Here is a 21,658-nt window from a genome sequence, read left to right as displayed (position 1 = left end):
GTAGCTGAAGCTGGCTTCGAACCCGTGCGATCCTCCTGTCTCAGCCTCCCAAGCGCGGGGATTATAAGCGTACGCCACCACACCTGGCAAGAAGCCATTATGAAGGAGCCAGGACTTAAAGATGCCACCAATCGTTAAGTCTCCTTTGTTGAAAAGACGGGCTTGGTGGGAATTTCTGGCCTCCCCTTCTCAATTTCCCATCTTAAATTCCCAGCTCTGGCCATAATTCATCATTGTTAAATCATTTATTGTTAAGCACCATGCACGTGTACCTCGAGGACCACAAGAATTTTGAGGCTTCCATGCTTTTCTGTTTCTTTCTCTCTCCCAGGGAGATGCAGCGCGGTGACCGGAGAACCCCATTGGGCCTGAGTTCTAGTCCTGACCCATCATGAGTTGACCATTAGCCCTTGAGCCAAATATGTCACCTTTCTGGATCCTAGAGGCCTCCTCTGCAAATAAAGGGTAATAGTACCTTCCTAATTGGGCTGTGAGGATTAAATGGAATAGTATATAAAAAGGGTTTAGGACAGTGCCTGGCACCCATTAGACACTACATAGTTGCTTCTAATAATGTATTTAATAAGAGCTACAACAATAACTTTTTTCTTGTCATCTGTTCCATGTTTTTCTTTTTTTTTTCCTTTGGGGGTGTACTGGGGGTCGAACCCAGAGGCATTCTACCTCTGAGGTACCCCCCCAAGCCTTATTTTTTATTCTGAACCAGGATCTTACTAAGTTGCTGAGAGCCTCCATAAATTTCTGAGGCTGACTATGAACCTATAATCCTCCCATCTCAGCCACCTAGCACTGGGGATTACAGCCATGGACTGCCACACACCTGGCTATTTACCATTCCTTTGTATTATTTAATTTTGTTTTCTAAATAGCAACAAATCATATAAAATCCTCTTAAATGTATTTTAGAGCCACGTGTGTGCATATATATGTGGGTTAGAATCGCAGATGTATTAAGATCAATTGTTTTCGCTTTACCCGGATAGTTCTTGGTTTCCACAGGTCTCTGGAGACTTATTTGACTCACTTCTTTTCCTCTTCTTGCTTCCTTTAATCCTCCCTCTCCCTTCTCTCTTTGATTTTGCAAAAAATATTTTACCAGAATGCCTTTCAAATAGAAAAAAAGTGGTAACTTCATATTAGATGGTTTCTACAAATAAGTATTTAGAAGCTTATACAATAGAACAAAATAATTCAGTATCCTAACCAAGTCCACAGGCCATCTATTTATCCCAGCACTCGACAGTTGGGAATTTCCTCATATACAAAGAGGAAGCTGAAAGGTATCATTATGCTCCTCCTAATTAAGCTACTTTGCGATATTTTTCTGACCAATATTCATGTAGTTAAGCTACCTGATTCCCTGCTAACTTGCTCAAAAACTGAAGGAGTTTCACAGATAAGGCAACAGAATACTTTATTATAAAACTTATAAAATAATTAAATATTACACATATATTTCGACTTTTCTCTATAATCCCAGGTTTCATTCAACATTTTCCCCTCAGAATTAATATCACTTAGAGAAGCAAGTGAGAACACATAATAGGTTATTAATAAATTAATTTTTTCCATAAAATAACAAAATGATAGTTATATAAAGACACAGATAACTTGCTGGTTTTTTTTTTTGAAAGGCAGGAGAGGGGTGTCGTGGGGTGGAGCCGTTTATTTTTTCCCCGATGATGAAATGGCCACTCTTCAGGGCCGAGCCGAGTAGGTTGTAAGACGCCCCCGATGGTTACTTCTCTGAGATTCAAGAACTCATGATTTTAATTAGGACGGGAACAAAGGAATTTCTAAACTTAACAGGCCACGGTCTAGTTGGTTATGCTGAGCTGGCTAATCCCTGTTTGAATTGAGAACTTTCTACAGCAGTAAAACTGGGTTCCATTCATCAAAGAAGTTGAGAAAGAGAGGAACAGAGTAGCAGTATACAAATGTGCCCTTTATAGTCACGTCCTGAAACATTACAGGAGGACCAGGCTTGTCTGTTACCTCGCCCTTGGCTAAAGGAGTGTACAGTTTTTCCAATGGGGAACAATTTTAAGCCCGTCAACGCCCATCAACTGCTGGCTTCTGGTGATTAAAAATATTATTGAAAACACCGTAAAGTACTTTTGTTTGTTCAAGGGTCTTGATATATTTTGATTTATTAATATTAATGCAGCAAGAAGACAGATGGATTTTTTTTCTCTTGCCACTATGTTTATTATTATTTTTTTCTTGTAAACTCAATCCTAGGGCAAATTTAAAATTGTCGATCAGTAGGGAAAAGCCACAAGCAATCCTGTAATTTTGCAAGGGCCCTGCTAATATGTAGGGAGTGTTATAAATGACGGGCTGCTCTCCTTCAAACAGGGTGATTCTGACATTTAGCTCTTTCTAGATTTTTTCCAGAAATGAACATCTCACCAATTCCCAAAGAGCGGGCTCCAGCTTCCCCAAGTGTTTATTCTTCAAGGTCGAAAAACACATGAAGGGCATCGATAGTTACCTTTTACGAGTCCCCCTCCCCCAGAGAATGAATTTCAATTACGTGGAGATCTTAAATAATCCATGTCTTCCTATTTTCTGAATATCCCTTGGAAAAATTTTCAAGTTGTTAGTTTTAGTCTTGGAGACTCTATAAGCAGAATATACTTTGAACAAAACAATCACACACACACACACACACACACACACACACACACACACACACAACATGAAGCTTGCCAGTCCAGCAGCAAGCTCTGTTTAGAGCACCATTTGGCTTCTGATATAACTCCTGGCTTGAGGGTTCGCAATTTGGGTTCCTCTGTGAACACCAAGCAATAGTCCGTTGGGTTAGGTGGTCCATCCAGCCATATTTGATTGGATCTGAAGTCTTACAAGAACCTCTTCCACAGAGATGCCTTTGCCACTGAATCCTTTGAAGTGTAAGGGAGGGAGGGAGGGGAGGGAGCCTGTCCCAAAGTTGACAAGGGTCTTGCTTTTGTCAAAATTAACATTTGACATATCTCAGTGTGATGCCTCGCTGTCATATAACAGTGCAAATCAGAGATTTTTCTCTTTCCTTTTTTTTTTTTTTTTTTTGTTAAGTCAGATTTGTCTTCGCTTTCCATTTTGAAGTGCTGTGGGGTTTGAATCCAGAGCCACCGGCCTATTCCTCATAACCCTGCGGCCACGCCTGAAGGGTCCGCAGAGCTCAGCTTCTGATGTGGAAGGCAGCCCATCTCTGGAGGTTGGCAGGTGAGCCCTGGCCCTCCGTTGTTGAGAGAACGTGGAGATCAGCTTTTCCGGGTGCACGACTTGCAACACTGCTTACCATAAAATTTGTGGTTGCAGACACCATGCTGGGGAACTAGGTGACACCAAGCGAAGAGGTCTACGCAGGACGGATCCTCTGAAAGGAGAAAAGACACGAAGCACATCAGCTTGGGCCCTTGGCCTTTCTAAAGATGTGGCCCTGCAGGACCAAAGCCTTGAGCCCACCTCTCCCACATTCTTCCCAGTATGTGTTTAGAAGCTTGTTAGGAGAGCAAGGTAGGGACAGAAGTAAGATGCCCAGAGGGACTGTGACCACGAGAAATTTAAATAGGGGCAGAGGTAGGGTTAAAAAAAATCATAGCGGCACGCCTGTAATTCCAGTGCTTGGGAGGCCAAGAAGGGAGGATGAAGATCAGACTCAGCCTTAGCTCAGCAACTAGTGAGACCCTGTTTCAAAAAAAAAAAAGAAAAAGAAAAAAAGAGCTGAAGGTATAGCTGGAAGATAGAAGAGCCCTGGGTTCAACCCTAGTAACACACACACACACACACACACACACACACACACACACATACACACACAAAGGTACAAACCCTAGTAACATACACACACTCATATACACACACAAGTTTAAAGCCTAGTAACACATATATACACATAGGTTCAAACCCTAGTAACACACACACACACACACACACAAACACACAGGTTCAAACCCTTGTAACACATACACATAATACAGGTTCAATCCCTAGTAACACACACACATACACACAGGCTCAAACCCTAGTAACATACACACACACACACAGGTTCAAATCCTAGTTACATACACACACACACAGGTTCAAATCCTAGTAACGCATACACACACACGCAGATTCAAACCTGAGTAACACACACACACACACACACACACACTCACACACTCAGATCCAGTAAGAGCTCACTCAATGTCTGACTCTGTACGTCACCTGGGATTGACCTTTGATCCCTGGGTGCCCAAGGGATACTGGGTGTCCAGATCAGCACCTGAGGCTTCCCATGGGGATCTTGTTGAACACTAGTTCCGATTCAGAAGATTCAGGATGGAGGCTGCAACTGTCCATTTCTAACAACACTCGGGACGCATGCCCCTGGTCCATGGCCTATTTACTTTGGTGAGCCAAGAGCCTCACGCGGGGGGGGGGGGGGGTGTCAGGATACCTGGACTGGAGACCCAGCTCCAATATCCTCTGTAGGTTTACATGAATCTCCTGGACAGTTTGCAAACAGGTGAGTTGATACCCGTCCTTTCTGATTCTCTCGCTGCTCAGGGGAGATGACATTTTGGATTATGCATTGGCAGCAGGATGCCGAACACCTGTGACGCCTACTCAGAAGAGCCTCGGGAGATGGGGAATCCATGTGGAATCATATGCAATGCTGCCTTTATGCATACATCGATGCATGCGTTAGGAGCTAAGGCCCAATCTCTTACTGCGTGTGTGTGTGTGTGTGTGTGTGTGTGTGTGTGTGTGTGTGTGTGCGTGTGCAGTACCGGGGATTGAACTCAGAGGCATTATACCACCCAGGTACACTCACAGCCCTTTTAAAATGTTTTGCTTTGAAACAGGATCTCGCTACATTACTGCTGAGTCTCCCTACTTGCTGAGGCTGGCCTCAAACATGATCCTCCTGTTTTAGCCCCTCCAGTACTGGGAGTACCAATGTGTGCTATCATATTATACCCAGCAATTTTACTACATTCTTAAGGCAGATTTTTTTTTTAACTTCAAAAATATCCAGGGTGTCCCCTGTGCATGAGTAAAACACTCTCATCCCTAGCTGACTTCTTTTTCACTTCCTCTATCCCGGCCTTAAGTTGCTGAGGGCCTTGACCCTATCAAACCCTCACGCCCCAGGCACCCGGTTCTGTAGCTGAACCGGGTTACATCCTCCAGGGCCTCTCTGCACGTGGCAGGTGTGACTCCATTTTCCTGCGGTTTCCAACTTGCATCCTCTTTTTCTGAGATCCAGATCTGCCAACAGTTCCTGCATGCCTTCACTTTTCTCCCTAAAATTTCCCTTTCTTTACTCTTCCCCCCACCCCCGTCTCCCAGTGTTCTCAGGACACACACATAAACCAGTGTGTGCTCTGCCCTGCCCCAAGCCCTCCCACCCCAACGAAGCCAAAGGTGCTGTCGCTACAATGGAGGACATTTTTTAGGATTCTGGCCATTCCAGCTGCACTAGACCCCTCGTGATGCCCTAACCCCCCGGCACGTGTGGGCATCCACCTGTCTTTCTGCTGAGGACACTTTTTCTACAGACATCTGGACAGCTGCCTCTTTCAGTGTGTACTCAGCAGCTGCTTGTCAGGTAGGCGCCTCGGTCTCCCGGGAAGAGAGACCAAGGACGGTTCTCTACATTGTTTTCCTACACGGGAATGATACCATGGGGCGACTTATCTATCCTGTAGAATGTGAAATCTTTGTGAGCAGAAACTCTGTCTTCTTCCATGGTTCTATTCTCAATACTTAAAAGTGTCTCTCACAAAGTAGCTGGCTCAATAACTGTTTGCTTAAAAATTAATTTTTTCAATATTGGGGATTGAATCCAGGAACATTCTAACTCCTAGCCCTATTTTTTTTTTTTTTTTTTTTTTAGGGTCTGGGGATGGAACCCAGAGGCATTTGACCTCCGAGCTACACCCCCTACCAACTTTGTTTTATTCTTTATTTTGAAACGGGGTCTCACTGAGTTGCAGAGAGCCTTACTAAATAGCGGAGGCTGTCTGTGAACCGCGATCCTCCTGTCTCAGCCTCCCAAATGCTGGAATTACAAGCGTGTACCACCAAACCCTAGCCCTATTTTTTATTCCTTATTTTGAAACCCACAACATTGTAGAGGGCCTAAGTAGCTGAAGCTGGCCTCGAACCTACAATCTTTCTCAGCCTTCCAAGTACTGGGATTGCAAGCATGCAACATCATGCCCAGTTTAAAAATTAATTTTTTTAACTCAGCATGGTGATACATGTCTACAGTCCCGATATTTGGGAGGCTGGAACAGGAGGATCATGGGTTGGAGGCCAGCCTCAGTCACTTTTTGGAGAGACTTGCAGCAATTTGCTGAGACCCTGTCTCAAAATAGAAAATGAAAAATAGAATAAGGCTGTGGGTATAGCATAGAGGTAGAATGCCCCTGAGTTCAATCCCCGGTTTCACACATAAAATTATTTCTTTATAACTATCATAAAATAACCAATTCAATTCAAACCCTACCAAATCCCAACTTAGGTATAAGAATGAAATGGGACTATTCTTTTTTTTTTTTTTTTTGGTAAACTATAGCTCCTGGTCTTGAGTCTAGAGAATTTTTCAGCAGGTTTAGTAAAGTATATGAAGAGGAAAATGACTACAGGAGTTTTTGTTTATTTTTGTGGTCCTGGAGATTGAACCCAGGGACATTCTACCTCTGAGCTATACCTCCAGCCCCATTTTATTTTTTTTTATTTTTTGGTTTGAGACATGGTTTTACTAGACTGCTGAGAGTTTCACTAAGGTGCTGAAGCTGTCTTCAAACCTGTGAGCCTCCTGTCTCAGCCTCCCAAGTATTGGGGTTCCAGGTGTGCACCACCATGCCTTTTTCTAGAGAAGTTTTGATCTGAGTATCTTTTTCTTTCTTTCTTTTTTTTTTTTTTTTTTGGTGGTCCTGGGGTTCCTGGAAGCCCTTCTACCTCCGGGCTACACTCCCAGACCTATTTTTATATTTTTATTTGGAAACAGGGTGTCTTAAGCCACTGAGGCTGGCTTCGAACCTGCGCGATCCTCCTGTCTCCACCCCCCAAGCGTGGGGATTACAAGCGTGCGCCACCACGCCCGGCTTGATCTGAGTATCTTAAAGAATGGGGTCATGTTCTCTGAATTGGGGGCTCTTTGGGGATGGAGAAACAGAAGATTGGCTTGATACTTTAAGTTTGAGACATAAGTTGAGATGTTAGGACAAAGATCCAGCTAACGTTGAATTATTTTATTATATATTTGTACTGTGTCTAGAACCAATCGATTACCACAAACCTTAGTTATTCAGAAGGTATGTCTGGGTCTGTTTTGTTTACATAACAGAGTTTATTCTACTGATACAATGGGTGAACAGGGGGACCACGCAGAGCACTGAATTCATGGTCCTCACTTCACTGTCGTACAGACTCTCATCCCTCTTGAGATGAAAATGGGATTTTAAGGCACCTGGTGCCATAGGCTTCGCGTAAGCTCAGGAGCCAAGGGTGGCAGTCTACTTCCAGTGTGAGTACTCTGCTTGATTACAGGAATGATCGCCAAGAGCTGGTCATTTGAACTTCTCCTGTGTGTCAGGCCATTGGTGTATATAGTTTAGGAAGACTCTGGAGTCCCTTTGCTTACCTCACCCGCTGCGTGTAAACAATCAACAGGTATTAGTGCTTCAAATTCAAAATTCACCCAGCTTCCAACTCTTCTTCTTACTGCCACTGTTCTCATACTCCCAGTTCTCTACTGGCTTCTGTCTTATTTAGATGAAAGCTGAAGTTCTTACAATGGCTGGCAAGGCCCCCGGGGCCATTTTTAGCTTGCCACCCATCCCTGGGCCACCGTTCAGCTCAGTCCAAGCATCTTACTGTCCTCTAACTGGATCTGCATACTCCTGCCGTGGCCTCTGCAGCTCCCTCTGCCAGGAAGACTCTTCTGGATACACATACAACTCACCTTTCTGAGATCCCTGTTTAAACGTCCTATCTTTAGAGTGGTCTTGCCTGACCTTCTGTCTATACTTCCTACCTCCGGCTCCCCAGTCATTCTCTTTCTTTATCGGCTCCTCTGGTTTCACTTTCTGCTGCTTTATCTTCTGCTATTACGTGTTTGGTGGCTGGTTTCCAATTTGCTTCCATCTAGAATGGACAAACGTTTGTCAAGGCACTTCGTCCTTTTTGTTAATTCTGTCTACACCCCAACTCCAGGACAGTTCTCATTAACCCTAAATCCATAAGAAGCGAACATGGGACCTTGTTGAGCACTTGCACAGTCTTTCAGTCTTTCAAGGGAAGCATTATTTCCCTAGTTTATAGAAGCTTCCCCAAGGCTGCAGGGCTTGTCAGTGTTAGAGCATGCCTTTACATCTGTTTTTATGTCCCTGCTCTTAACACTGCTGTCTGTCCCTCATCTGAAGATGTAGGATTCCAGGTGAAGAAGTTTACAGGGATCATCTAATTGTCTAGGTCATCCTCAACTTAACCTAACGAATCTGCAAACCAGGCATCTTCCAGAGAATGCAAATAACCAGGCACTGATGAGGCTACGGCTTCACATAAACTACGTACAACATGAAGTCATAGGGATGGTTCCTGAGGATGAAGATGTAATCGGGATACCTAGCTAAGGTATCCCACAGTGCTGGTAAGAAATGACAGTCCCTAGACCGGCAGCATGGGGGACGAGAAACCCGCTTAGCTCCACTGGGAGATGGGATGATGCCCACCTAAATAAGATAGTCTTCTCTAGGGTCCAGTTGGACTTATTATAATGGGTGGAACCTTTCATCCAACCTCAAGTTCCTGGAGGGAGCTATACTGCTGAAACCCTCAGCATGCGTAGCGGAGTGCTTGGCCCATAGCGGAGGTCTCAGAGCAGACTTTGCCTTCCTGTGTTACCCTGAGTGTGCTGTCTCTGCGTTAATATCTACCGAACACCCACCCGCACAACTGCCATTACTTCAACCCAGTAAACTAAGTAGAAAACCTAAGAAGACTGTCTGCCTTCTCCACTTCCTCTTCCACAAGAGACCTTACATCATCCAGGGGCAGCTCTTATAATCAGCCTTTTTGCCCCCTCTCTCTTAACTCATCCAGAATTCCCACAAAGCAAGTGGAACTGACCACCCTAACACACGGCCATTTATAGTTGTTGTCCCTGCCTTTGGGGTACCGAGCTCACCGTAGCTGAGGAACAGGACTCTGCTTGGCTGTATTTTTTTATGCCTAAAAGATTGGCCTGGGAACACACAATGAGTGTTCAGTGACCGTGCACTGAATGACGTAGAGGACTTCACGATACCTGGGCCCAGTGTCTTTAATTTATTCATAAAGTCACGTGCGCATCTATTGAATGTACAGTAAGAACATGTTGTAGGCTGGGTGGACATAAAATAATAAGACCAATGGCCTGTCTTCTTTGATTCTCCACACATCCCACCTCTCCTGTTTGGGAGACACTTTCATAATTGGCTACTGTCTATGCTGAGGAACTGCCCATTTTTTTCTGTGACTCTGTGTGTGGAGGCCCTTCACGTGACTATAGGTGGGAAGGAGAAATCATTGCTGCTAGAGAAAGGAGGAGCAAGCTCAGGAGGATGTGACCAGCGCCCCAGCTCCTCCCTATGTCCAATTCCAGCACGAACTAGAGATGCTGGAACTTTCAGAAATGACTAAAAAACACTTTTTAAAAAAATTTCTGCCAGCCTCAGCTCGGATAACCTAGAAAGAAGAGAGAGGAAAAGTGATGCCCTAAGCCTGGAGCTAAGACGTAGATCAACAACTACTTAGAGACTGGAAGTGATACAGACGGGGGGGCGCAAAGGAATAACGGTCCCGAAGCCGATTCGCCACAAATTGGAAAAAGTAGGATAAGAGATCGGGCAGTCTTGGAAAAGCTGTGCTTGGATTAAGAAAAGAAGGAGAGAAAGAAATAAAACCCAGAAGTTATGTGCTAGAAAATGATTCTTTAGCACAAGAAAACCTGATTAGGCCAATATATACATATACATCATATACATAGACATAGACATAGACATAGACATATTTTTTTCCTGGTGTTTGTCAGATGACTTTAAAATGAGTCTGACGAGGCAAGTACGGTATAGTTCACTCTGGCAATCGAATTTCCCATCTGTCTTTGCTGCACTTCACTTGAACTGACTTTAAGAAATCATTCACGGCATAGTCCTAGACCATTCCCATGCAATACAAAGGATTATAACTTATGTGTCTCCTAATTAAAACGGGAGCTTTTTTCAGGCGATTATAGTTCCCTCCTGTATTTCCACTGATTAGCATAAACTCTGCCACATGCTGGTTACTCGTTCATGTTCATTTAACAAATTTTTTTTTTTTTTTTTTTGGTGGTACTGGGGTTCCTGGAAGCCCTTTTACCTTCGGGCTACACTCCCAGACCTATTTTGTACCTTTTATTTGGAAACGGGGTCTCTTAAGTCAGCAAGGCTGGCTTCCAACCTGCGTGATCCTCCTGTCTCTGCCTCCCAAGCGCGGGGGTTACAAGCGTGCACCACCACGCCCAGCTGACAAAAATTTTTAAGAGGGAGGGCTTGCAAGATGGCCGTTTTCTACTTCCAAAGTCAGAATGATGCAATCCCATTTATTAATTCTTGTTTTAATGTCCTAAGCTTTGGGGGTCTTGCTGAGGAAGTTTCTACCTGTGCCTGTATGTGGGAGTGTTGGACCTATGCTCTCCTCTAGTAGCTTACAGGTCTCTGATCTAATTTCCAGGTCTTTGATCTTCTCAAGTTGACTCGTGTGCAGGGTGAGAGGTAAGGACTTCAATCCATCTTTCTACAAGTGGATAACCAGTCTTCCTGTGTGTGTACATTACACTCACTATGATTTACATTATAATGTGAGACTATGACATACCAATAAAAGTATATAAGAAAACAAAGTCAGGATGAATGGCTACAAAGCCATACGGAATTAAATATTCCCTTCAGACTCATGCAGACAGGATGATGATAATAATTATTGTCACTAGGGATTGAACCCAGGGGAAATGTATCCCTGAGTGGCACCCCAAACCTATTTCATTTTGAAATAGGGTCTCACTAAGCTGCAGAGGGCCTTGCTAAGTTGCTGAGGCTGGCCTCAAACCTGCGATCCTCCTGTCTCAGCCTCCCAAATAGGGGGATTACAGGCGTGCACCACCATGCCTGGCTGAAGCAAGATTATTTTTACTGTAGCCTTCACAAAGCTGCACCTTGCACAAGTGTAGAGTCTTGTGTGAACAGTGTGTAACAGAGGAACTCTAAAACCAAATAGTGAAAATTCTCTGAAGGCTAGTGAAGTTGACTGGGGCATGGGTACCCTTTACCTCTCTTTGCAGGAGCTGGACAAAAGTTTGTGTTACAGGCTCGGAGCACCGGCGGCTTCTGGCGGAGCAGGCAGCTGGAGGAAGGACGGCCTTGCTGGACACAGTGGACAGACCGGGTCTGCACCCCTCCCCCGCAGGTTACCGTGCACTGCACAGAAGAGAAGGCAGTCAGAAACACTCTGCAGGGTGATGTCTACTCTGAGGCCAGTGACATCAACTAGGAGGTATCTCTCTGCTCCCCCCTTGGCCCCCAACATTACCAAGGTGCCTGCTGTTGAAAGAGAGATAGTCTGGAGCCAGGCACAGGCACTTACAGTCTATCCTAACACAGGCGAGCGTTTGATCTGATGAGAAGGGTCTTAGACAAAGGCTATCTTCCCTGGGGGTGCGCGTCTCTCGGCTAAGTGGCTCACAAGGAAGAGAGGTTCCAGAAGTCGCCTTAAGCATGCACGAGCAAAGCCAGGCACTCCTGGGGAAGGGGGCTCAGGGCTTAAAGGATTCCAGACCATCTCTGCAGATGCCCTGCTGGATGGGGGTCATTCAAAACTAGGGCAGAGAAAGAAACGATCCTTGGAGAATCTAGGGTCTTGTGCTTTGCAGCTGCTGAAGCTGAATCAGCCTGAGGGGTGGGGGTCTGGGGGCTGCCTCCAATTCCATGATTTCACTGACCTTTATAGACAGACTCTTAACTTTCCCAAAAGTTCATATAAAGATATTTCAGAAGAGGCATGCACGAGGAAATATTATCAAGGAAAAATGGAGCGCTTTAAGTGGATTTTTGTTGTTGCTTTGCTTTGAAAAAGGCAGTCATTTTTTCCCCCCATTAATATACTGCAGGCAGATGAAGGCTTCATTTTGGACAAGCATCGTTATACATGGCCTGGTATTTGGGAGGAAAATATAAGTTGGAGTGGAAGGAGTATGAGTTTTGAAGTTAGTTCAACGTTCGAACATAGCCGTATGCTGGGCGTGCAATCGGCTAACCAGGCCTTGTGGTCTTGTGGCTTACCTCCCCACAGATGTTACGTGACTCTTCACAAGACTGACTGTCAGGAGAGCAGCTACGACTTTTTTTTTTCTTTTTTGTAGAGGATGAAATAGTAAATATTCTAGGCTTTAGGGCCCTATGCTCTCTGTGGCAGATACTCAAGTTTGCCTTTCCTGGATAAAAGCAGCTCTGGTCAATTATGGAGGTGACTGAGCAGGGGCTATGTTCTCATTAAAAAAAATCGGGAGAAAAAAAAAAAGGCAGGAGGAAAACGTACCAGGTGCATGTATGTTTCTACCAAACTAAACCTCGGTGTGATGTATGTTTACAAGGCACCAATAAAAGTATATAAAAAGGAAAGCTAGTGATAGGTATAGCCCAGGGCTTAGCCGATTAGAAATAACCATGCCAATTTCCTTCGGGTTTTATTTTCAGGTCCTCCTGATGCATGTGTACACATGTCTGTCCTGGCTTATAGCCCACATACTGAATGGTGAGCTGGGCATCTCCTCTCTTGCCCGGGAGTTCTGGGAAACCCATTTGCAAGATCTGTGGGTAGAGTTGGGCATGGTTGGGGCACGCTTGTAATCCCAGTACTTGGGAGGCTGAGACAGGAGGATCGCACAGGTTCGAAGCCAGCCTCGGCTACTTAGTGGGGCTCTCGGCAATTTAGTGAGAGACTGTGTTTCCAAATAAAATATAAAATAGGTCTGGGAGTATAGCCTGGAGGTAGAAAGCCCCTAGGTTCCACCCCCAGTACCACCAAAAAAAACAAAATCTGTGGGCAGGAATGTCACAGGGACCCGCACTCAGGATTAGATCCCTTGATCTCAGTCTCAGCATCATATACTGATCCTGGCCCACGGGAGCCAGACTGATGTGAGTCAAGTATTTTCAGGAAAAGGGTGGCTCTAAGCAGTGAGGGGCTTTCAAGTTAGGTGGCCTTAGCCAAGTCGTCTGACACTCTGAACTTCATCAAACAGGGCTGTTTGAGTAATTAAACGAGAAAGCGGCGTCAGTTGCTTAGATCCTGTAGAAATGGTTTGGTGAATGTGAGCTGCCTGCCTGTCATCCTAGTACTTGGGAGGCTGAGACAGGAGGATCACAGACCAAGGCCAGTGATGTGTGCATGTATGCCTCTACCATCTTCTACTCCACTAAGATGTATGACTACAATGCACCAATAAAAAATTTTAAAAAATCACTTTGGATTAATAGCCCGTAATTATCTATACAAAACAAATTGTAAAAAAACTTAGTGGGACCCTCGGCAACATAGCGAGATCCTGTTTGTAAATATAGTCCAGAGGTAGACTGGCCCTGGGTTCAGTCCCCAGCACCACACACACACACAGGCAGAAGTGAGCCATATATTGTTCAGAAGCAGGATCTAAGAACCAAAGGGGCAGAGACTGTGAGCAGCATTCCTAAAGTGGAGACTTTAGGAGCAGCAGCAACCATGAATATTGGAAGAATATGATCAGCCTGATGCTGGGCACATTGTCTTCATTATCTCAAGAAAGCAACTCTTAATCCTCCTCTAGATGTATAAACTAAGCTGAGCAGATTAAATAACCCGCGCGGGATCCCACAACTGGCAGAGCTTATCAAGGAACACAGGCTCCTCCTCTTTCCATTTGGACAAACTTCCATGAACCAGGGGCCTTTTTTTTTTTTTGCATCTCATTTGAATATCGACCTCCTAAATCTGGGTGTACCCACCTGTTGCCATGGTGACGCATACCATCCGGCAGCCGCCGTGCCGTACACTGGACAAGCCCTTGGGTTGCAGGGTTCTTCCAAGGCCAGGTTTGGTCTCTTAATGTTGCGGCACCTTCGTTCAGGGAAGCTTATCAGCTTTCCCTGGAAGGTCTTCTCACTGCATTTCAGCTCCCTCTTCCTCACGCCCAGACCACAGGTGCTGGAACACTAGGAGACACAAAAGGGGTGTCACAGCGGTGGAGCGGAGGGCTCGCAAATGATGCAGTTTGCCCAGAAGGGACAGGAGGGATGTAATGACACAGCTGTCGAGACCTCAGAGGGCAGCGCGCTTCCCAAAGACACAGGGCCCAATAGCACCATAAAACAAAAGTGGCCCATTTCTCCTTAGCGTCTGCATGTTTGGGAGAGCGTCTGATTTCTTATTTTTTGTGACTGGCTAATCTCACTTAGCATAATGTTCTCCGGTTTCATCCATTTCCCTGTAAATGACATAATTTTATTCTTCTTTATGGCTGAGTAGAATTCCATGGTGTACACATCCCGTAGTTTTGTAATCCATTCATCTGTTGATGGGTTATAGGAGGAACTCTCGATGAAGAAGGAGATAAATAAGGCGACCTAACTGAAGGGATGGGGGGGAAGGGAAATTCTCTAATGCACATGATGTGCACTCACAAACATATCAACGTCAATCAGTAAGCCAAACATGAAAAGGAGGGAGGGGGAGGGAATGGGGCAGGAATTGGGGAAGGGCCAGTTGGGTGATGTGTGCATGTATGCCTCCACCATCTTGTACCCCATTAAGATGTATGACTATAATGCACCAATAAAATTTTTTTTAAAACAGGAAAAATACAAAAGTGGCCACTGTCCAGTAGGAGCCAGGAGCAGAGCCCACAGGCAGAAAGACGAGACCAGAGCTGCTGTGTAGCGTTGATCTGAATGTCCGTCTGGCCCACAGGAAGAAAAGGATTAAGAGACGACTGAGTGGGAAGGACCAGTGTCTAACGAGCCATCACTCTGCAATTTGTTTTACCCTGCCTCTCCCTTGGCTGGGAGAAGAGAGAGAGGTGGGGGATGAAGCTGATGAAATGCCTCTGAGAAGACATGATTTTCAGAGGACTTTAAATGTTTTTTATAGGATTATGTGTAGATAAAGTGAGATCAGTAACACTCACATCCATCTAAATATCATATCTAATAAAGGATGAAAAAATTTTTAAATCAGTTTAGTGGGGCATTGCCAGTAGGCACTATAGCAAGGCCTGCTGTGTTAAAACCACGCATGCACACCTAAGGTTTAATGGGTTAAAAACTTGCACGCATGGGCGTGGTGGCGCGTGCTTATAATCCCAGTACTTGGGAGGCTGCAGTCCTGGGGAGGACGGCTGGTTCGCGGCCGGCCTCAGCTACTTAGGCCCTCTGCAACTTAGCAAGACCCTGTTTCAAAATAAAGAATAAAATAGGGCTGGGGGTGTATAGTTCAGAGGTAGAATGCCCCCCTGGGTTCAATCCCTAGTACCACTAAATAAATAAATAAATAAATAAATAAATAAATAAAGTAAATAAAAATGCAGGCACACGTCAGGTTCATCGTGTTAGAAACACGTGCACACCACTCTTTGTGCATTCCCTTCTACCTTCCTCCTTGTCCTCTCTTCCTCCCTCCCCACACAGCTGTTGGGATGGGCAGTGATGCTCTCACAGATTGCTGTGGTGTTCTTTGAACTGTTCCCTTCTCCAGTCCTTCCTCTTCCCTTCCCTAATTCTCTCTCCTAACCCCCTTCAGCTTCTCTTCGTATCTTCCTTTGCATTGAATCCCCTGATGTTTCCTATTTTCTTTCTGGCTCCCACATATGAGAGAAAACACCCCACCCTTGACTTTCTGAGACTGACTAATCTCACTGAGCCTAATATTTTCCGGTTCCACCCATTTTTCTGCAAATGGTATAATTCTGTTTGTCTGTACGGCTGAGTTAAAGGACGAAACAGAGCTGCAGAGCTTACAATGGGGTCAACGATGACCTCCTTGCAAAGACGGAGAGTGGGGTCAACCCAAGGCCACACGCACAGTCCTTGGGTTACGACATCCTCTAAAGAGAAGTGGGCGAGGAGAAGACGGATACAGTGCTGTGTCCCATTCCTGATAAGGAGCCCTGCCTATCATTCAGATAGACTACAACGGCGCTGATGGGCCAGTGTGCTGGCTGTGGGGACAGAAGCCACAGCTTGCCGAGCCCACCACTGAGTCTTTGTTTTTTCTCCTTGTGGGCATCTGTCTTCCTTACCAGACTATAGACTCCTTAAGAGAAGAAACTTCATTTCTTACTATAGCATGCTCTGGCTCTGTGTCCTCTGTATCTATGAACTTAACTGAGTTTCCCAAGCCAAAACTCTAGAAAGCAGCTTTCTACTCCCCTACCCCATGTATTCCCGAAGGAACCAAGTAACCTCTCCATCCGCAAACACTTTCCAGTTTTGGCTCCACTACCGGGGCCATCAGGACTCTGCACTAACTCCCTTCCCTCTAAAAGCAAAGTCTAGTCATTGCCCTTTGTCATTTCAAATTCGATTCTCTCCTCAGTGTTTACAGGATGGATTTCTAGTTCATCCCAAGACCTTCAGCTCTGTGTGTAATGAAGTCTCCCTCCGCATCCCCTGTCCCAGCCTTACTGAGCATGCGATCCTCTGTCATGAGCCGCCTTCCCCAACTCCACCTGAGCATGATTCCTGCTCATCTATCAGGCTCATGTTCCCTGGAAAGTCTCTCCTGATGAAGATTCTTCCTAAAACCGGGATCTGCGGGACCGAGAGCTCCCACATGATGTTACCGACTTCTCCCAAACCTTTGTATACCTATCTGGTTTGATGAAGTTTTGTACTCCCTTCCTTTAACAAAGACCTGTCCACTATGATAGGTACTTTTCCAATGTAGGAAGAAGTCAGGGAGGAGAAACCAGCAATCGGTAGGCACTTGGTGTATGTGTGCAACAGAAAGGCGCCCGGTAAGTAGATTTGCTGGAAGATGAGCCGTATGTTGACTATCACCCCAGCAGCTCATCTACGCTCGTACCTCGCTCCATGAAGAGGTGACCCACTGAAGCCGGCTGTTTTTGGGGCACCGTCCCAGCACACAACCCTCCTGTGCCTCAGGTCTGGGGCTGCTGGCACACAGGTTCTCAGGGAGCGTCTCCGCAGCAGAGTTCTTGCACAGAAGTTCACGCCTCCGGACTCCCCGTCCACAGGTCTTAGAACACTGGAGAAAAGAAAGAAAAAAATTCCCTTTGCATGAGCTTCTCATCAATGGTGAGGACATACTGACAGACTGTTTGCATAACTATCTGTAAGCATTTGGATAAAATTCCCCACAGTCTTGCAGCAAGAGAAATCCAGCTAAGGACCCAGGAGGAACTATAGTTTGGTCATGATCAGTATTCAGTTCTCCCTTCTAAAGGCCCACGGTGGTTGTCACCTCTGGGCTGAAGATGAGCCCATGAGGCAGAGGTGTTTTTAGTATTGCATACATGGTAATGATGTGGGACACGGCCTCTCCATTGGTGTAAAGGTGTGTTTATCTGTGCCACAGGCAAAGCAGACCTAGGTGCTTGGATAAAGAGGGTTGCTTGTGTCTCCAGCAAGGAGTGTTAACAGCTGAAATATGTGCATACATATAAAATATGCCTATGTGTAATAGCATATTACAATAGATGGAAAGATGGATAGTCACAGAAATGAGGTTGCAAAGGAGTAGGTCTTTCTCCTCAGCACTACACCCCCTGGGCATCCTGTGAATTATGGGATAGAGTACAGAAGACACTCATCAAACATCTATGAATAAATGTGCATACTAAGAATTTTCTTGGTGGGTAAGTAACTCATCTTTTCTCATCCTCGAAAACAATTCTGTGAAAGAGGTATATAAGGTGGCCAAGAATCTCCTCGCTTTCAGAGGAGTAGTTAAAAGCTTATTAAGGTCACTTAAAAGACTTTGGCCTGTCAGGACACGGTGGTGCATGCCTGTAATCCCAGTACTTGAGAGGCTGATACCAGAGGACCACAGGTTCAAGGGTGGCCTCAGCACCTGAGCGAGGCCCTCAGCAACATAGTGAGATTATGTTTCCAAATAATAAAAGAGGGCTGAGGGTGTAGCTCAGAGATAGAATGCCTCTGGGTTCCATTCCCAGCACCAGAAAAATAAGCAACCCCCCCCCCGACCTAAAACCAAAAATCAACAAAATACAAGATGAAACAAAGCAGGCTTTTGTCTGGGTTTGTCCTCAAGGTCCGTGTCACCACATTGGCCTGACGTTAAGGTTCTTCTCAGAAGCACCGTATGAGATGTGGACCCCCTTGCCTTCCTTCCTGATGGGTGCACAGTCAGCTGGACCTGGAGCTCAGCTTGCCCATGCACCAGGGTGAGCTCTCTCTTCCCATTCTTAAGGGAGATGATAATGACGTCATGATTAGCACACTGCAGACGTCATGATTAGCACACTGCAGCAGTGGTGAGCATCTGCAGCAGTGGTGAGCATGCAGCGCCTTCTGTGCAATGATGCGTTTTAGTGGATTTGCCAGAGCCTGGACCACACAACCCTGGAATAGCTATTGTCCCATTTCACAGAAGAGAGAGCTGAGAATCGGAGACCAAGATCAATCACACAGGAGCTAAGACAAATTCGTCTGATTAGCCAGATAGGGGAATCAGCCACATACGGTTCCACACTCTCACATACACCATTTTTATATGGTTAATTCTTTAGCAAAATTCTTCTTTTATAATTGCAACCCTCCTCTCTCCCTTTTGTGATACCAGGGTTTGAACCCAGGGACCTTCCACCTCTCAGCTACATCTCTACACCTTTTTATTATTTATATTGAAACAAGGCTTTACGAAGTTACTGAGGCTGCCCTGAAACCCGCGATCCTCCTGTCTCAGCCTCCCATGTACCAGGATGGCACACATGTGTCACCATACTTGGTTACCATTCTTTTTTTATGATTGCAAAATTTATAATCTGGCTCCAATGGCAGACCAGGCTGTGATGGCTTATTCTGAAGGATCTTTTCAGTTAGAAATAAATTTGCAAAGATATATTTGATTTTAGTCATCAAAATTTCAAAATATCTTCATGGGAAATTTGAGATAAACTCTAGAAAGCCCTTCTCACTAGGTCCACTTGAAATCCAGTGGTCCCCTTTACTCATGACCACCATACAGATTTGGCTAAAATAGCCCTTTGAGCTCTCCCTTTATAAATTCCAATTCCCAACTGCAAATCAATAGAACAGATCCAATACTACATACTATTATATTTCTCCTCTGCTATAAATGAATATATTTTATCATTTGAAAGTACCCCCCCTTGGCCCAGGCTGCTGAAAAATATTCTTTTACACTCCTGGCTCTTTATTAGCCTAATAGATATAATACTAATATTATTAGTATTATAATATTACACACAAACAAAAACAAACAAACAAAACAGACTAACCTTCCTATAAACCCTACTGGGATACAGAAGTACACAGCTGAACTTAAGAAACTGAGAGCCTCCAGCTGGGCTTACTGGCATAGGCCTGTGATCCCAGTTCTTGGGAGGCTGAGACGGGAGAATTGTAGGTTTGAGGATAGCCTCAGAAATATAATGAGACTCTCAGCAACCTAGCACAACCCTGTTTCAAAACAAAAACTAAAAAAAAAAAAAAAAAAAAAAAAAAAAAAAAAAAAAAAACTGCTGAGGGTGTAGTTTGGAAGAAGAATGTCTCTGGGTTCAATCCCTGGTACACTCCCCAAATTAAAAAAAGAAAGAAAGAAGGCTGCAGAGGGGTTTCTGAGTTATGAATGCCAGGTACTTCTATGTTTATTCTATATTTTTTTTTTTTTGGTAGTACTGGGGATGGAACCCTTCTGCCTCCGGGCTATACTCCCAGACCCAATTTTTATATTTTATTTGGAAACAGGGTCTCTTAAGTCAGTGACGCTGGCTTTGAATCTGTGCTATCATCCTGTCTCTGTCTCCCAAGCACAGGGATTACAAGCATGTGCCACCATTCCCGGCTATGCTAATTCTATCTTTATAGGTTATGCTTCCTTTGGGACTCTGTGACCATGGCGACCTTGGCGCCCAATGTCCCTCTGTCTTATTTATTTATTTATTTTTATTTCTATCTCATTCTCTTCCAAACCAGGACTAAATCTTTCCTCTATGCCTCCTTCTTTGCACCCGGGTCTTCCATTTGCATTAGAGAATTCCATAGCCAGGCCTGGAGGCCGATTCCTCTCTGACTTTACTCCCTAGGCTCACCTCAGTGATTCTAAGAGTCTAAGCTCTGGGTTAGAGGATCCCCAACTTCAAGTCTCTAGCTAAAATGTAGGTTCCCAGGCCCCGCATTAACCCAGTGTGACTTCTCTGAAGATAAACACAGCTGAGCGGCTCTTGTAAACAAAGACACCTGCAATCTCGCCACCTCTGTCATGCATGGGGAGGGCCACCGTGGACTCCCATTCTGTCCCCGGTTACCTGGGACCAGGGCCCAAGGCTCCATTCTGGAGGGCAGGCATGGCTGTTGCAGACTCGGACCTGCGCGGGCGTGCTCACAGGGCAGAGTGAGTGCAGCACCGCCTCCTCCTTCTGGAAGGGTTTCTTCTGCACACACTGGATCTTGCGGCTCTGCTGGCCTCCGCCACAGGACTGGCTGCAAGGACTCCATTCACCTGGCGACCAACTTCCGGCGAAAAACAGTGGCGTCACTTTCAACAGAGCCAACACTTTCGGTTGTCACGTCTTAAGCAGTTACTACGAAAGATTAGCCCGCGGGTAAAAACCAGTCGATCCATCTTTAAACCAATAAGGGTGATTCGTGTTAATTATTCTTTTGTAGATTTGGAAGTGCACAGGAATGTGGCCCAGAAGCATATTTGATCACCACACAGTTCTGGGGGAAAAAAATGCATTCTTGCCTTCTGCATGGGGAGAAATGCATGCCATTTTAATAGCTGAGCAATTTATTTCAGCCAAATTTATTGGGACCTAAAGTATGTGGTCAGAAGCTCTCCTAGGCACTGGGGTTGGAAAAATAAACGAGGGAGCATTCTTTCCACGAAGAAATCTACAAAGCGAAAAGGTGGACATGGGAACTAATAGAGGCAGCACTTTCTGACTAGTGCAACCATCATAAATTGTACTTTGATGAACACAAAGTACATCAATGAGGTGAATGGAAGAGAGACCATGGGGGGAAGGTGTGGATGTGTGTGAGAGAGGGGCACGTTTTAGAAGGTTTGACGAAGGGCACTTCTAAGTGGGGGTATCTTCAAAACATTTTCTGACTATTCTTAAAGTTCACTGATGGGTTGAAGCTCTAATCTCATGCTATTTAATGATTGCCAAGCCAGCTTCTCGCAACTATCTGAGACCTGGTTGTGTATGGGAATGATGATGGATGCAAACTATTAATTCTTTTCAACAACTAACTACTCTCGATGAATTGAAGTTGTATGATTTGTAGGCATAGCACAAGATGGATACTCCAGATATCACTGGTTCACCTCTGACACACGGCAGCCAAGT

The 21,658-nt window shown here is 45.1% G+C and overlaps 1 protein-coding gene across 1 annotated transcript in view; it reads right to left on the bottom strand.

The window, feature by feature from the left end:
• Positions 1-3,287: 3,287 nt before the first annotated feature.
• ADAMTS18 (ADAM metallopeptidase with thrombospondin type 1 motif 18) overlaps positions 3,288-21,658 on the bottom strand; it is a gene marked incomplete at both ends in the record, with an annotated part of 106,022 nt that continues 87,651 nt past the window's right edge. The window contains 5 exons of the mRNA XM_080703175.1: positions 3,288-3,403; positions 11,378-11,525; positions 14,088-14,294; positions 17,161-17,343; positions 20,609-20,813. Coding sequence (XP_080559301.1) covers positions 3,288-3,403; positions 11,378-11,525; positions 14,088-14,294; positions 17,161-17,343; positions 20,609-20,813 — 859 coding nt within the window. The remainder of the gene's footprint in view (positions 3,404-11,377; positions 11,526-14,087; positions 14,295-17,160; positions 17,344-20,608; positions 20,814-21,658) is intronic.

This window comes from Muscardinus avellanarius, assembly GCF_963383645.1.
Source record: "Muscardinus avellanarius genome assembly, chromosome: 10".
In the NCBI taxonomy this organism is placed as follows: Eukaryota; Metazoa; Chordata; class Mammalia; order Rodentia; family Gliridae; genus Muscardinus; species Muscardinus avellanarius.
The sequence above is the reverse complement of the archived record's forward strand: the minus strand, read 5'-3'. Positions and strand labels throughout refer to the sequence as shown.